This window comes from Hyla sarda, chromosome 5 (assembly GCF_029499605.1).
Source record: "Hyla sarda isolate aHylSar1 chromosome 5, aHylSar1.hap1, whole genome shotgun sequence".
Taxonomy (NCBI): Eukaryota; Metazoa; Chordata; class Amphibia; order Anura; family Hylidae; genus Hyla; species Hyla sarda.
Genome location: NC_079193.1, coordinates 273098746 through 273116899, shown reverse-complemented (window position 1 = coordinate 273116899; position 18154 = coordinate 273098746). Strand labels below are relative to the sequence as shown.

The 18154-nt window shown below is 42.0% G+C and overlaps 1 protein-coding gene across 6 annotated transcripts in view; it reads right to left on the bottom strand.

Moving 5' to 3' along the window:
• TAF4B (TATA-box binding protein associated factor 4b) overlaps positions 1 to 18154 on the bottom strand; it is a 139788-nt gene that overhangs the window by 105851 nt on the left and 15783 nt on the right. For all 6 annotated transcript variants that reach the window (XM_056521763.1, XM_056521761.1, XM_056521762.1 and 3 more), the window contains 3 exons: positions 12353 to 12475; positions 10327 to 10416; positions 171 to 422 (listed from right to left, as the gene is read on the bottom strand). In XM_056521763.1, coding sequence (XP_056377738.1) covers positions 171 to 422; positions 10327 to 10416; positions 12353 to 12475 — 465 coding nt within the window. The remainder of the gene's footprint in view (positions 1 to 170; positions 423 to 10326; positions 10417 to 12352; positions 12476 to 18154) is intronic.

Below are 18154 nucleotides of genomic sequence, written 5' to 3'. Positions count from 1 at the left end.
ATTTGGTGAAAACTTGTAACTGTAGAATTCAGTGTGGAAATTTCCGCAGCATGTGGTCCTGTTCTTATAACAAACCAACTCAAAACAAACCATATGGCAAACCTGAAATAACTACATATAGTATCAAAGATACTCAATGAGAGTAGAGAAAGAAAAAACATTTATCTTACCATCTGTTTTATGTTCACAGGTTTAAATGTACTTAGAGATGGGGGTACAGCAGGTGTAGTTTGGGGGACTTTCACAGTGCCAAGTGGCGTAAAGCCAACTGGTTTTACTGTCTGCATGGAAGAGGATGGTGTAATCTTTACAAATGAGAGCGAGTTTGCAGCAGCAGTCTGTGGTGGAGGGGTCTGTTGTCCACACTGCAAGATAAACTCCTGGGAACTTGGCATCAGACGCCGCAATGAAGGCAGACTTTTCTATGTAAAGAAAAACAATAAGATTATATAAATCATAAGGAGTATATTAGCACAAGAATGTGGTATATGGTTCATTAAGAATAACATTTAGGAATCTATGCTAGGAAAACAAAAAGAACATGACAGAGGTACTCTAAGTGCAGTTATCCCAATGGTGAATGGTGTAGATTAGGGCAAGTTGGATGTAAATTCACCTTGTTATGTTGGGCAGCATCAACACTGATGAGTAAATATGTGGAATGCATGGAGCAGCCTGCATCCACCTGCAGCTCAAAGAATTTGATGCATTAATGCAATCAAGTAAGGGGACCCTCGGGGGATCTCTGTTGGTCGAAAGACCCTCATGGAGCCGACAAAGAACTATTTATTATTTTATATATCTTGTGCAGAATTTCAGCATTAGATAATATAATTAAAAATTTAGCCAGGAGTGCCATCTCCAGACGTCCTTTTTTCTGAAAAATTTCCAAGGATCTTCTGGCCAGAAAAGGTTTATCTAACATTTTAGGATAAGCCTTTATGTGTTTAGAATATATGAGAAACATATCAGTATTTCTGGCCATATATGTATGACATTTTTCACCAGTTTCTCCTGCAGACTCATCTCTAATTTTCCGTCGACCCTGAACTATACATTAGCTGCTATCGCTTCCATTTATTGCAGAAAATAAATATAGTAGTCAGCTCACCACTCCCCATGTGTAGACCTCCATGTAACAGCGGCACACATCTCAGTTGGAAGCACGGACTCCTGCAGTAAAGCTGGGTATTTAGGCGTGGAGATCCACATGAAAGAAAATAGGTAGATATCCAGCTCCCAGGTAAAAGCACAGCATTTTTAATACAAACTCTTAAAAATAATTCTAAAAAAGGAAAAAATGCAACAATAAAAAGCACAAATGAAACGCGTTTCGACTTATCAAGTCTTAGTCATGGCATTTAGATACAACATCTAACCCCTTTATATACTATAACCGCTAAAGGAAGCATCTGGACTAATCACGCCCACATGAAGTCGCCATACTAATTATGTCTGAACACAGTCATAGAAAAATCCTTTTCTTGTATACTCTTGTTACACAGCCTAAGTATTACCAATATATTCACGTAATAAACTATATACAAAAGTACCATCAGATTTTTTTATTTATTCTTCTATCCGAGTTTCGTTTGTGCTTTTATCTCTGCATTTTTTGATCTGTCGGGAAGGATTACGAGTTTGTAATAAAAATGTAGTGCTTTTACCTGGGAGCCGGATATCTACCTATTTTCTTTAATTTGGATTCCATTTCGTGCACCATATAGGGGATCCTGTTCCCCCATATCAGTAAAGCACACACTTACAAGAAGCATGAAAGGCATTATACAGAAGAACTAGGCAGTTTAAGATGTGATACCAGCACTAAAATGAGATATAGCAGGCCTTCCTCTGTGCCTGTCTCTATTCAGAGGTGTGGTTTAAAAAAAAAAAAAAAAAAAAAAAAAAAAAAAAAAAAAAACACTTGTCCAAGGGACTAAAAGGGAGCACAAACTTCTTGTTCCTCTTGAAAATCCACTTGTCCTTGTACACAAAATAATTTCAACCAAAATAGTATGCATATAAGGTCTTTAGTTTATTTATTTAGTTTTTGCACTTTTATTTTTTCCTCCCCTCCCTTTAATAGCCATAACTCTTATTTTTACCACTACAGACCCATGAGGGCTTGTTTCTTGCGGGACCAATTGTACTTTGTAATGACACCTTTCATTTTTCCATAACTTATGCTCAGAGACAAATATATATATATATATATATATATATATATATATGTATGTATTTGTGAGGTGATAGCAATGCAATTTTGCAAATGTGGAGGGTTTCTTTTTTACACCATTCACCTTGTGGTCATACTTACATGTTACTTTGATACTTTAGGTTGCCCTGATTATACCAATACCAAATTAGTTTAGTTTCCGTCAGTTTTTACAAATTAAAAAAAATTAAAAAAACTACTCTTTTTTTTCTGACCCCTATAACATTTTTATTTTTCTGTATACTGGGCTGTATGAGGGCTAATTTCTTTGCGCCATAATCTGCTGTTTGGATTGGTACCATTTTGTTTTGATTGGACTCTTTTGAACACTTTTTACTTTTTTTTTTTTTTTTATATCCCAGAGAAAATAAAGTTATATATACCAGTGCATAGTGAAAGTATTCGCCCCCCTTGAACTTTTCGACCTTTTGCCACATTTCAGGCTTCAAACATAAAAAGATATAAAACTGTAATTTTTTGTGAAGAATCAACAAGTGGGACACAATCATGAAGTGGAACGAAATTTATTGGATATTTCAAACTTTGTTAACAAATAAACTGAAAAATTGGGCGTGCAAAATTATTCAGCCCCTTTACTTTCAGTGCAGCAAACTCTCTCCAGAAGTTCAGTGAGGATCTCTGAATGATCCAATGTTGACCTAAATGACTAATGATGATAAATAGAATCCACCTGTGTGTAATCAAGTCTCCGGACAAATGCACCTGCACTGTGATAGTCTCAGAGGTCCATGAAGAACAAGGAACACACCAGGCAGGTCCGAGATACTGTTGTGGAGAGGTTTAAAGGGGTACTCCGGTGCTTAGACATCTTATCCCCTATCCAAAGGATAGGGGATAAGATGCCTGATCACAGGAGTCCCGCCGCTGGGGACCCCCGGGATCATGCACGCGGCACCCCTTTTGTAATCAGTCCCCGGAGCGTGTTCACTCCGGGATTGATTACCGGCGACTACAGGGCGGGCGGCGTGTGACGTCACGCCCCCTCCCGTAGGCTTGCATTGAGGGGCGGAGCGTGACATCACACGGTGGCGGGGGCGTGACGTCACACGCCGCCCTGTAGTCGCCGGTAATCAGTCCCGGAGCGAACACACTCCGGGGACGGATTACTAACGGGGTGCTGCTTGCAAGATCACGGGGGTCCCCAGCGGCGGGACTCCCGCGATCAGGCATCTTATCCCCTATCCTTTGGATAGGGCATAAGATGTCTAAGCACTGGAGTACCCCTTTAAAGGCGGATTTGGATACTAAGAGATTTCCCAAGCTTTAAACATCCCCAGGAGCACTGTGCAAGCGATAATATTGAAATGGAAGGAGTATCAGACCACTGCAAATCTACGAAGACCTGGCCGTCCCTCTAAACTTTCAGCTCAAACAAGCAGAAGACTGATCAGAGATGCAGCCCAGAGGCCCATGATCACTCTGGATGAACTGCAGAGATCTACAGCTGAGGTGGGAGACTCTGTTCATAGGACAACAATCAGTCGTACACCACTGCACAAATATGGCCTTTATGGAAGAGTGGCAAGAAGAAAGCAATTTCTTAAAGATATCCATAAAAAGTGTCATTTAAAGTTTGCCACAAACCACCTAAGAGACACACCAATCATGTGGAAGAAGGTGCTCTGGTCAGATGAAACGCTATGTTTGGCGTAAAAGCAACAAAGCTCATCACCCTGAACACACCATCCCAACTGTCAAACATGGTGGTGGCAGCATCATGGGTTGGGCCTGCTTCTCTTCAGCAGGGACAGGGAAGATGGTTAAAATTGATGGGAAGATGGATGGAGCCAAATACAGGACCATTCTGGAAGAAAACCTGATGGAGTCTGGAACAGACCTGAGACTGGGACGGAGATTTGTCTTCCAACAAGACAATGATCCAAAACATAAAGCAACATCTACAATGGAATGGTTCACAAATAAACATATCCAGGTGTTAGAATGGCCAAGTCAAAGTCCAGACCTGAATCCAATCGAGAATTTGTTGAAAGAACTGAAAACTGCTGTTCACAAACGCTCTCCATCCAACCTCACTGAGCTCCCGCTGTTTTTCAAGGAGGAATGGGCAAAAATTTCAGTCTCTCGATGTGCAAAACTGATAGAGACATACCCCAAGCGACTTACAGCTGTAATAGCAGCAAAAGGTGGCGCTACAAAGTATTAACTTAAGGGGGCTGAATAATTTTGCACGCCCAATTTTTCAGTTTTTTATTTGTTAAAAAAGTTTGAAATATCCAATAAATTTTGTTCCACTTCATGATTGTGTCCCACTTGTTGTTGATTCTTCACAAAAAAATTACAGTCTTATATCTTTATGTTTGAAGCCTGAAATGTGGCAGAAGGTCGGAAAGTTCAAGGGGGCCAAATACTTTCACTATGCGCTGTGTGTGTGTGTGTGTGTGTGTGTATGTATGTACGATTATATATATATATATATATATATATATATATATATATATATATATATATATATATATATATATATATATATATATATATACACATATACACACACACACACACACACACATATATATATCTATATCTCTATATTTTTATATATCTCCATATATCTATATCTATATATATCTATATATATCTCTCTCATATAATTTTAATTTTTTTTTGGGGGGGGGGGGGGTTGATATTTTTTTATGTTAACGACATTGGCCGTACGGGATATATAATGTTATATTGTAATAGTTCTGACAATTACACACAGTCCAATACTTTTATTACGTCTACAAATTTTTTATATGGAAAATGGGAAAAGGGGAACTTTTAATATGGAAGGGGGTTTAATGTGTATTTTTTTAAACATTTATTACACTTTTTTTTTTACCACTTTATTAGTCTTTAAGAACGAATCACTAGTCAGGGATGTGGAATTTCTATCGCGCAACGTTCGGGACATGCAGTTCCAGGCACGTGAATTTTTTCAGGCCCTTAGCCCTGCTTCGGGCAAGCAGGGCCAGACCCGAAAACCCCCGACAAGCATGGCAGTGCTCAGAGGGGTGTATGGAGCAGACTCCAGACTCGTGCCTGCTCCATACTCGGCAGCCCCCGGCTGTTTTCAGTAGCTGGAGGCCGCCGTTAATAGCCAGCATTAACCCTTTAGATTGCCGATGTCAAAGCTGACAGCGGCGTCTAAAGGGTCATGTGAATGCTCCATTGTGGGCTAGGGCAGCATCCCCCCCCTCCCCTGCAGCACGATTGCTGGTGGGGGGGGGGGGGGGGTTGGTTTGGGGTTGCGGTGTCGTGCGATCCATTGTAGAGGTAGCCGGAGGGCTTACCTCTGCTTCCCTGGTGTCCGTGGCTCTGTCACCAATAGAGCCTGGCTGGACTAGGCTCTATCAGTGACCAATGGATCATAGATTGCACAGATCAATGGAGTTCAATAGAACTCTGTATCTGTATGAGGAATATAATGATTCCTCCTAAAAGTTCCCTAAGGCACTAATAGAGTGCGAAAAAAATTTTTTTTATAAAAGTTTAAAAGACACACATTAACCCCTTCCATATTAAAAGTTCAAATTACCCCCTTTTCCTATATAAAAGTATGTAAACATAATAAAAATAAATTATTTGGTATCGCTGTGTGCGTAATTGTACAAGCTATTAAAAATAACATTATGTATCCCGTATGGTAAATTACGTAAATGTAAAAAAAAAAATACCAAACCACAGAATTGTAATTTTTATAATATCACAGAAAAAAGTTAAAAGCGATAAAAAAAGTCAGATCAATACCAAATTGGTACCAATACAAAAAACTGATTATGGAGCAAATAATGAGCCTTCATACAGCCTAGAAAGCGGGGGAAAAATAAATAAAAAACCTACAGGGGACAGAAAATGGCAATTAAAAATTCGAAAAACTAAAATCTGGTATTGCTGTAATCAGGCTTGCCTAAAGTATCAAAATAACATATTAGCTCAACCACAAGGTAAACGATTTACAAAAGAAAACCACCAAATTTGCTAAGTTATCTTTTACTATTTCAATTTCACCAATATGTTTTTGTTTCAGAGAATATGTTGTGGAATAATTAAAAGGCATTATTGTAGTTAGTTATGGCTATTGTAAGGCGAGGAGGAAAAAACCAGAGTGTAAAAGTGAATATAGGTCAGGACAAGTGGATCATCATGAGGGTCAAGTAGATTTTGCTCCGTTTTAGTCCCATGGACAAGTAGTTTTTTATTAAATTTCCACACCCTGATAGAATCCTCATACACTACAATGCAGTTAAACTCAAATGATATGTGCACATTTGGTTGGGGCTGCTCCAGGCAGGCTTATTCAAATACAGAGCCATTATAGTGTAGGGATTATAGCGATATAGCAATTGCACTGCGGGAGGGTGATCCATCCCACTAGCCCATCAGGGATGGTTAAAAGGTACTTTTAGACGCCGCTGTCAGCTTTGACAGCGGTGAGCTAAAGAGTTAAGAGCAGACCACGGCGATCACCGCATGCCAGCGATTAGCAGCGGTCCCCAGGTACAGGAATAGGCTTGGGACCGCCAGGTATGGAGCTGGCTCAAGTCAGGAGTCTGCTCCATGCACCCTGAGCGCCAGCGTTTTAAAATCAGAGGGGGAAGTCGGTCCAGCCCTGCTTGCCTGAAGCAGGGCTAAATGCTTAAAAAAAAATTCAACTGCCCGGCGCCCGGAACTACATGTCCCGGGTGTCAAGCGATATGATTTCCACATCCCTGCTACTATATCTCCAGCCACTGCCCCTTCACTCTCTTTATATGCTCTAAAAAGACGCCACAGTCTTTGATAAAGTGTTTAACCCTTTGACTGCTGGAGAGCATTATAAGGATAGGTACACATTATGAAATATACAACCTAAGAAATTCTGGGCAGACACTCCATGTGTAGCAGGCGCCGCCATAATGACGGCAAGGCAGTTCCATGTGCTATTTCACTGAAAGAATAAACATGTTAAAGGGGTATTCCAGGCCAAAACTTTTTTTTTTATATATCAACTGGTTCCGGAAAGTTAAACAGATTTGTAAATAGCTTCTATTAAAAAATCTTAATCCTTCCAATAGTTATTAGCTTCTGAAGTGGAGTCGTTGTTTTCTGTCTAACTGCTCTCTGATAACTCACGTCCCGGGAGCTGTGCAGTTCCTATGGGGATATTCTCCCATCACGCACAGCTCCCGGGACGTGACATTATCATTGAGCAGTTAGACAGAAAACTTCAGAAGCTAATAACTATTGGAAGGATTAAGATTTTTTTTAATCGAAGTAATTTACAAATCTGTTTAACCCCTTAAGGACCAAGGACATATGAGTACGTCCTTGGTCCCGCTCCCGTTATACAACGCGGGGTCCCACGGTGACCCCGCATCATATCACGGTGGGCCCGGCGTCATAGTGAAGTCGGGACCCGCCGCTAATAGCGTGCGGCACTGATCGCGGTGCATCGCGCTATTAACCCTTTAGCCGCGTGCTCAAAGCTGAGCCACGCAGCTAAAAGTGAAAGTAAAAAGTGCCGGTTAGCTCAGTGGGCTCTTCGGGATAGCCGCGAAATCGCGGCATGCCGAACAGCTTACAGGACAGCCGGAGGGCCCCTACCTGCCTCCTCGCTGTCCGATCGCCAAATGACTGCTCAGTGCCCGAGATACAGGCATGAGCAGTCAAGCGGCAGAATCATCGATCACTGGTTTGCTATGAGAAACCAGTGATCAATGTAAAAGATCAGTGTGTGCAGTGTTATAGGTCCCTATGGGAGCTATAATACTGCAAAAAAAAAAAAAAGTGAATAAAGATCATTTAACCCCTTCCCTATTAAAAGTTTGAATCACCCCCCTTTTCCCATTAAAAAAAAAAAAAAAAAGTGTAAATAAAAATAAATATATGGTATCGCCGCATGCGGAAATGTCCGAATTTTAAAAATATATCGTTAATTAAACCGCACGTCAATGACGTACGCGCAAAAAAAATTCCAGAGTCCCAAATAGTGCATTTTTGGTCACTTTTTATATCATGAAAAAATGAATAAAAAGCGATCAATAAGTCCTATCAATGCAAAAATGGTACCGTTAAAAACTTCAGATCACGGCGCAAAAAATTAGCCCTCATACCTCCCTATATGCGGAAAAATAAAGTTATAGGGGTCAGAAGATGACAATTTTAAACGTATTAATTTTCCTGCATGAAGCTATGATTTTTTCCAGAAGTACGACAAAATCAAACCTATATAAGTAGGGTATCATTTTAATCGTATGGACCTACAGAATAAAGATAAGGTGTAATTTTTACCGACAAATGTACTACGTAGAAACGGAAGCCCCCAAAAGTTACAAAACTGCGGTTTTTTTTTTTCAATTTTGTCTCACAATGATTTTTTTTTCCGTTTCACTGTAGATTTTTGGGCACAATGACTGACGTCATTACAAAGTAGAATTGGTGGCGCAAAAAATAAGCAATCCTATGGATTTTTAGGTGCAAAATTTAAAAGAGTTATGATTTTTTAAAGGCAAGGAGCAAAAAACCAAAGTGCAAAAACGGAAAAACCCCCGGTCCTTAAGGGGTTAACTTTCTGGAGCCAGCTGATAGATATAAAAAAAAAAAAAAGGTTTTGCCTGGAATACCCTTTTAATTTTTGGGGGCGAAGTCCAGAATTAGAATTTCCATTGCAGATATTCAGCAGTGTGCACTGTGCAGCAGTATCCAATTGAAGACAATATTCCAAGTGTGCATGGGCCCCATATGTGTATGTCGAGTCTTAAGTGGTGATAGCATGTATCTGGGATGTGTGTAAGGTCTTTTGTAACATGAGTGCAACAAATGAGTAAGGTTGAGTGAGTGAAGATAGGTCAGCCCCTTGATGTCGGACGTTATGTGCTAGAAAAGTACATACATGACAGGATGTGAGCAGGTTTTAAAGTGATTGATGAGTTTAGGGGGGGGGGGGGGTTGAAGATTAGTAAGAGGAGAGGCATTTCTCTCTGATAAAATACATAACAAAATTTCCTATATAAGATAGTACTATTGATTTATGCAAAACACTCAAAGTGTAGTGAGTACTTAAAGAGGTATTCTCATCTGACTGATTAAGTCTCTGCTGCTACCACTTCCGGAATTGCTGGTGGACGGGCAGGGATCAGAAGCAGACCAGTTGCTTCTGTGTCCGACAGCTCCCAAGCTAAAATACTATGGCTGCAACTGTGGGACCTGATAAATGGGCTGAGGTAAGTCTGATGTGCACTCAGGAGCATCAACCACTACACAGGAAGTAAGATCGCCACTGCTCCTTAAAGGGGTACTCCGCTGGAAAACATTTTATTTTAAATCAACTGGTGGCAGAAAGTTAAAGAGATTTGTAAATTACTTCTATTAAAAAATCCCAATCCTTCCAGTACCTATCAGCTGCTGTATAATACACAGGAAGTTATTATCTTTTTGAATTTCTTTCCTTTCTGACCACAGTGCTCTCTGCTGACATCTCTGTCCATTTTAGGAACTGCCCACAGCAGGAAAGGTTCTCTATGGGGATTTGCTCCTACTCTGGACAGTTCCTAAAATGGTCAGAGGTGTCAGCAGAGAGCACTGTGGTCAGACAGAAAGGAAATTCAAAAATAAAAGAACTTCCTGTGGATCATAACAGCAGCTGATAAGTACTGGAAGGATTAAGATTTTTTAATAGAAGTAATTTACAAATCTGTTTAACTTTCTGGCACCAGTTGATTTCAAAGAAAATGTTTTCCAATGGAGTACCCCTTTAAGCAGAGCTAGTGGACAGGATCTCAGGCAACCAGTGGTCAACAAGAGACAAATTCTGCCCAGGCTGCAAAAAGAAAAACAAACCTATGTGCACATCGAGGGAGCGGCAGAAGGTGAATTATCGCTCTCCCGTTCTTGGGCCCCAGTTGTCTTCTGCATTCTGGGACCCAACATGTCACACTACGGTGAGCTTATAAAGGCTGCAGCAATGTCCTGCCTCAGCCAGGGATATGCTGAGTGGCAATGCCATGTAACAGACTCGGGCCCCGTCTTCTTCCTGGTGTCCGGGCCCATTATATTTTTCACATTCCAAATTTGAACAGACCAGAAAAGGAGAGCAACATACATCTTACCTTCAGAAAAGGCACTAGATAAGGCTGTGGTGAGGACTTCAGCTCTTTATACAGTTTTGTAGTAAATTCTTCTGGTTCAAGTTTTGAATCCTTAAATTTGAAATAAAGCTAAAATTAATGTTAAAAGCACTAATAAGTACCATCTTGTTTGCAGTTCAGTCCCTGTGGTGACATTACTCATACAGTCTGACCATTGTTTTCTTTATCACAGTGTGCCCTATTGTGCAGTACCGCTATATACTTTTAGGAAGATTTCCTAGAACTAATTATTCAAAAAAAAGTACCCGCTGGGTTACAACTAGGGATCGACCGATATTGTTTTTTTTTTTTTTAGGGCCGATACCGATAATCGGTGGAGGTTAGGGTCGATAGCCGATAACTTATACCGATATTCCGGTATAAGTTATCGGCTATATATCCCCCCGCGACATCGCTGCAGTGCATTGATTTAAAGCGGGCGCTTTAAATCAATGCACTGCAGTGGCTTTTGCGGTGCCATAGGCTGCCGCCGCCGCCACCTGCTTCTCTCCCCCTGCCTGTCCGGGGGTCCTGAGTCCCATCACCGCCACCGCATCGCACCGGCCCCATTGCCTCCCCCATCCCCGGTTTTATAATTACCTGTTCCCTGGGCCCGGGGTCCACCTACATCTGGCTCCGGTGGCATCCTCCCGATCTGTCACTCTGCGCACTGACGGTGACGTCACGGCGCGCACGTCACGTCATTGCGCACAGCGTAACGCAGGATGCAGCAGGAGCCAGAAGTAGCGTGGGCCCCGGGAACAGGTAATTATAAAACCGGGGATGGGGGAGGCAATGGGGCCGGGGCGGTGCGGTCTGCGACGCGGTGGGTCGGGGGCGGTCGCGGTGCCGTGGGGGTTGGGGTGGTCGCGGTGTGGTGCGGCGGGGGGCGGGGAATTATCGGCAAGTTAATTGCCGATACCGATAATGCCCAAAATCGTGATTATCGCCCGATAATATCGGTCGATCCCTAGTTACAACTAGTACAGGCTGAAGGTGCTAGTCTACATTTATGTTCGGTAAAACACAAGAAATATAAAGCACTTTAGCTTTTTCTATCAAGTTTAAAGGGGTTCTGTAGACTGAAATAACCAAGGGTATGAAGTGCTCACACTTACTTATATCTTCTGTGAAGAGAATTTGCTTAAAGGGTAGCTCCCACCATCCTATTTTTATTTTTTTTGCTAGCCCGTTGCCACCCCCCGCTACGGCACTAGCCCGTTCCCTCCTCCCTCCCCCCCGCCCCGCATACCCCGTTCCCTCATTACACTTGCAGTTACTGCAGAGTCCGGCAGCGGGCGTGCAGGGACAGCGGCGGCAACCAGGCGGCGATGTGCAGGAGGAGTGGCCTCCCAGCCAGTGGCCGGGGAGCCATTGCGCTCGCTCCCGCCTGTCTGATTGACAGGCAGGGAGCGAGTGTAGCCTAACTGAAAAAGGACTGATTGCCACTCCAAAATCAGTCCTTTTTCAGTAGCCGGTTTTTAAATGTAAATTAAACCTTTTTAATGAAAAAAAAAATAATAAAAGTATATTAGAGATATGTTGTACTACATAAGTACTACAACATATCAAAAAATAAAGTTGGTGACAGTGCCCATTTAAAGGGCTACTCCGCTGCTCAGCGTTTGGAACAAAACTGTTCCAAACGCTGGAGCCGGCGTCAGGAGCTGGTGATGTCATAGCCCCACCCTCTCATGACATCACTACCCAGGAGGGGGCGGGGTCATGATGTCACGAGCTCCCTACACCAGCTCCAGCGTTCGGAACAGTTTGTTCCAAACGCAGAGCAGCGGAGTACCCCTTTAAAACCGCAATGGATACCAGTGACGTATAATGCATTACATCAGGTTTCTATTTTCTATTGGTTAACTGGGCAATATAGAGCAGCAGACAACACTTTTTATAGGAAGCCTCAGGAACCTGACAGAACTGACCCAAAGCTTTATTGCTTGTTTTGTGCTACAAAATTACTGTATTAAAATCATCAGAATAATAATATAAATCTTACAAGCAAGTTTTTCACCAGGTTTTTTACGTTCTGCCCCATGGTTGGTGACTGAGGTCCACTTGATGCCAGTTTTATTAAGGTTGCCAGAAAATTTTTGCACTTCTTTACATTATCCAGGACTTCCTATTTAGATGACAAGAAAATATGATTAAGATGTAGGTTAGGAAATAAAGCAGGAACACAGTTCTCTAACTAAAATAACTGAAAATTAAAGCGTACCCGTCAGATCCAACAAAAAAACTCAGTACCTAATCCCGACCATGTACATCTAATTTTTATGTGTCTAGCACCTTTATTTATTCAGACACTAGTCTGAATTCTTCTCAAATGGAGGGGGCTTGGCCTTACTGTGCAGGTCTCCGCCCCCTCCCTCAGTATGCTGTCTGCTCACATCTCCCCTAGCATTAGCAAAACTACAACTCCCAGCTTGTCCTCACCGACAGTAGCGGGACACAAGCTAACAGTGGGAGGATTTTTCCTCCAGCTGTGAGCCCTGCGATCATAGCTGTCAATCAAGGAAGTGTGTCCATGACATAGGTGATGACGCGTGGACACAGCAGGACTAGTATGTGTCTAAGCAGACAGGGGGGGGGCAGTTGTTTGACTGGCTTCTTCAGTATGAAATACTGAAAATGGTCTAATGAAAGCAATTGCAAAACCTATTGGTTATATATGCTTTACAACATATCAAAAGTTTGTGTGTCTGACAATGCCCATTTAAAGTGTACCTAAACTTTAAGACACCTTCTGACATGGCTTAGGGACATCTATCCAAAGAAATTGGATATTTTTCCTTTTTTTTTTTTCAATTAAAATTTTAAAGCACTTATGTCATTTAATAAAACTGCTGCCATGTTTCCGTACTCGTTTTACATAAGGCCTGTATTCTGACTGTGAAAGCTGCCTGACACGACAGTTACTGTAATTTCCGATTAGTATTACAAGAGGTGACGTTAGAGATAAAAAAAATATTACTGCATAATTACGAAGCATGACTAAGCATTCCTGTAAAAAATAAAATATGAATATATTGCCAGCCTATTACTATTTTAACCATTTCTCTAGTAGAAAAATTTTACAGTGGGGAGAACAACAATTACTTGCTGTATTAGACAGCATGCTAAAACCCTCTAATGTGTTTGGAGGTGTGATTCTCCCCCAACATAAGATGTGTGTAAGAGTGTATGCATGGGGGGGGGGGGGGGGGGGGTGGGTAGAAATAGCCATAAAGATATGTATACACAAAAGTATACATACAGGAAAGAATTCGTGCAAAGGAAAGATAAAGTATCAGCCCCAAAGCAAACAGCACACCTTAAGACTGTGAGCCACCCAAGCGGTAACCTTTAAACCAGGACAGCACACAGAAGTGAATTACGTCAAAGCTTTAGGTTTTTTGAAGGCACCCCTCTCGAGATGGACCAGGTAGGACGCTCGGGGTAACAAAATCATTGATGTATGAGGCAATAATACTGGGCAATAAGTTTCCTGGCTAGGAGGAGAATTTGTGGAATTCCCATCTCATGTCTAACTGCCTCCGAAATGCAATCAATAAGACACAAAATGCAGCTTTTAGACATGAGAGCTAGTTGGATGCCATATATCCTATATAATAGCTAATAACTCTTGCCAAAATGAAAGAAGAGGGCAACCCCAAACATATGCAGTATAGAAGCATTAACCTACCTACACCTAGGACACGAAGAGTCTGAGTGCAAGCCGAGTACATGCAATAAGACTGGGGTTCTATACACTCTATGGAGTAGAAGGAGTTGCAATAATCTACTGGCTTCAGAAAGAGACATCAACAGGGTGTAAGATAGTACAGTACAGAGGACAAACCTTCCATATCAGAGTCTTATTTCTCCAGAACTGTAAGGGGGCATCTCAAGTGGTAAATACTTAGAAAATTACAGAGGCAAGAGATAACTAGATAAATAACTACTGTGTAGAAAGAAATAGGCGACCAGTGGGCCCCAATATAAAATTGTCCATCCATCTCCTCAGATACTGCAATGAACTATGGCCTAATGTGTCAACCGCATAGAGCGCCACTCTCTCCTTCAAATCATCATATTTAAACCCTACCAAGGACAGGGAAGAGCAAATAGGTGCAGCCAGAGGCTAAATGGCCAGGTCGAGGAACAATGGGGAAAAAACACACTAAACAAGAACCCATTAACCCTTACCCTGGCCACTGGCTACAGAAGGCAGACAAATGACATAGTAGGGGCAAAAGCTCACGTTGCCTATGACCCTCTACAAGTAATTCCACTCAGTGCTGTCAAGCATTAAATGGGTACTGTCATTAAAGGGGTACTCCGGTGGAAAACTTTTTTTTTATCAACTGGTGCCAGAAAGTTAAACAGATTAGTACATTCTATTAAAAAATCTTAATCCTTCTAGTACTTATTAGCTGCTGAATACTGTAGAGGAAATTATTTTCTTTTTGGAACACAGAGCTCTCTGCTGACATCTCTTAAAATGGACAGAGGTGTCAGCAGAGAGCACTGTGGTCATGATGTCTGCAGAGAGCTCTGTGTTCCAAAAGGAAAAGAGTTTCCTCTGTAGTATTCATATGCCTAGCAACATCTGGAGGGCTACAGTTTTAGACCACTAAACAGTGGTCTCTAAACTGTAGCCCTCCAGATGTTGCAAAACTACAACTCCCAGCATGCCCAGACAGCTGTTTGGGCATGCTGGGATTTGCAGTTTTGCAACAGCTGGAGATCTGCAGTTTAGAGACCACTGCACAGTGATCTCTATACTGTAGCACTCTAGATGTTGCAAAACTACAACTCCTAGCATGCCCACACAGCTGTTTGCTGTCTGGACATGATGGGATTTGCAGTTTTGCAACATCTGGAGGTCCACAGTTTGGAGATCACTGTGCAGTGGTCTCTAACTGTAGCCCTCGAGATGTTGCAAAACTGCAAATCCCAGCATGCCCAAACAGCTGTCTCGGCATGCTGGGAGTTGTAGTTTTGCAACAGCTATAGGCACACTGGTTGGAAAATACTGAGTTAGGTAACAGAACCTAACTGAAGGTTTTCCGACAAGTGTGCCTCCAGCTGTTGCAAAACAACAACTCCCAGCATACACGGTCTGTCAGTACATGCTGGGAGTTGCAGTTTTGAAACAGCTGGAGGTTTGACCCCCCATGTGAATGTACAGGGTACATTCACACGGGCAGGTTTACAGTAAGTTTCCTGCTTCAAGTATGAGCCGTGGCGCAAATTTCTAGCGGAAAGCTCACTGTAAACCTCTGCCAGTGCGAATGTACCCTAAAAACACTACACTACCACATAATAAAGGGTAAAACACTACATATACACCCCCTTACACTGTTCCCCCCCCCCCCCCCCCCCAATAAAAATGAAAAACTTATTGTACGGCAGGGTTTCCAAAACGGAGCCTCCAGCTGTTGCAAAACAACAACTCCCAGCATTTACAGACAGCCACTGACTGTCCAGGCATGCTGAGAGTTTAGCAACAGCTGGAGGCACCCTGTTTGGGAATCACTGGCGTAGAATACCCCTATGCAATACCTAATTTAGTCCTCAAATGCGCATGAAGCTCTCACTTCGGAGCCCTGTCGTATTTCAAGTAAACAGTTTAGGGCCACATATGTTGTATTTCCGTACTCGGGAGAACTTGCACTATAAATTTTGGGGGGGGGGCTTTTTCTCCTTTTACCCCTTATGAAAAGGAAAAGTTGGGGACTACACGAGCCTGTTAGTATAAAAATATAAAACATTTTACACTAACATGCTGGTGTTGCCCCATACTTTTTATTTTCACAAGTGTTAAAAGGAAAAAAAGACCCCAAAAATTTGTAAAGCAATTTCTCCTGAGTACGTAAATACCCCATATGTCGGCGTAAAATGCTCTGCGGGCGCACAACAAGGCTCAGGAGTGAGAGCGCACTAAGTACATTTGGGGCCTAAATTGGTGATTTGCACAGGGGTGGCTGATTTTACAGCGGTTCTGAGAAACGTAAAAAAAAAGAAAATACCCACATGTGACCCCATTTTGGAAACTACACACCTCATGGAATGTAACAAGGGGTATAGTGTGCCTTAACACCCCACAGGTGTTTAATGAAAAATTCTTTAAAGTTGGATGGAAAAATGAGAAAAATATTTTTTTTTCACTAAAATGCTGGTGTTACCCAAAATTTTTCAATTTCACAAGGGAAAATAGGAAAAAAGCCCCCCAAAATTTGTAACCCCATTTCTTCTGAGTAAGAACATACCCCATTTGTGGATGTAAAGTGCCCTGCTGGCAAACTACAATGCTCAGAAGAGCGGGAGCACCATTGGGATTTTGAAGAGAAAATTTGTCCGGAATTGAAGGCCACGTGTTTACAAAGCCCTCATAGTGCCAGAACAATGGACCCCCCCCCCCCACGAGACCCCAATTTGGAAACTACACCCCTCATGTAATGTAATAAGGGGTACAGTGAGCATTTACGCCCCACAGGTGTCTGACAGATTTCTGGAACAGTGGTCCGTGAAAATGAAATAAGTTATTTTTCATTTGCACAGCCCACTGTTCCAAAGATATGTCAAACGCCAGTGGGGTGTAAATACTCACTGCACCCCTTATTAAATTCTGTGAGGGGTGTAGTTTCCAAAATGGGGTCACGTGGGGGGGTTCACTGCTCTGGCACTACGGGGGGGCTTTGTAAAAGCACATGGCCCTTGACTTCTATTCCAACCAAATTCTGTCTCCAAAAGCTCAATGGCGCTCCTCCTCTTCTGAGCAGTGTAGTGCGCCAGCAGAGCACTTGACCTCCACACATTGGGTATTTCCATACTCAGAAAAAATGGGGTTACAAATTTTGGGGGTCATTTTCTCCTATTACCCCTTGGAGAAAAAAAACTGCATTTTAGTGAAAAAAATTTCTCTTCTTCATTTACACATCCAACTTTAACAAAAAGTCGTCAAACACCTGTGGGGTGTTAAGGCTCACTGTACCCCTTGTTGCGTTCCTTGAGGGGTGTAGTTTCCAAAATAGTATGCCATGTGGGGCTTTTTTTTTTGCTGTTCTGGCAGCATAGGGGCTTCCTAAATGCGACATGCCCCCCAAAAACCATTTCAGCAAAATTGGCTTTTCAAAAGCCAAATGTGACTCCTCCTCTTCTGAGCATTGTAGTGCGCCAGCAGAGCACTTGACGTCGACACATGGGGTGTTTCCATACTCAGATGGGGTTACAAGTTTTGGGGGGCATTTTGTCCTATTATCCCTTGTAAAAATTTTACATTTGAGGGAAAACCAGCATTTTAGTGGAAAAAAAAATAAAATCATTTACACTTCCAAATTTAACGAAAAGTCGTCAAACACCTGTGGGGTGTTAAGGCTCACTGGACCCCTTGTTTTGTGTCTTGAGGGGTGTAGTTTCCAAAATAGTATGCCATGTGGGGTTTTTCTGCTGTTCTGGCACCATAGGGGCTTGCTAAATGTGACATGCCCCCCCAAAAACCATTTCAGAAAAACTCACTCTCCAAAATCCCATTGTTGCTCATTCCCTTTTGAGCCCTCTACTGCACGAACACTTGACATACACGAGGCATTTCCTTACTCGAGATAAATTGGGTTACAAATTTTGAGAGGATATTTCTACTTTTACCTCTTGTAAAAATTCAAAAACTGGATCTACAAGAACATGGGAGTGTAAAAAATGAAGATTTGGAATTTTCTCCTTTATTTTGCTGTTATTCCTGTGAAACACCTAAAGGGTTAACACACTTACTGAATGTCATTTTGAATACTTTGAGGGGTGCAGTTTTTATAATGTG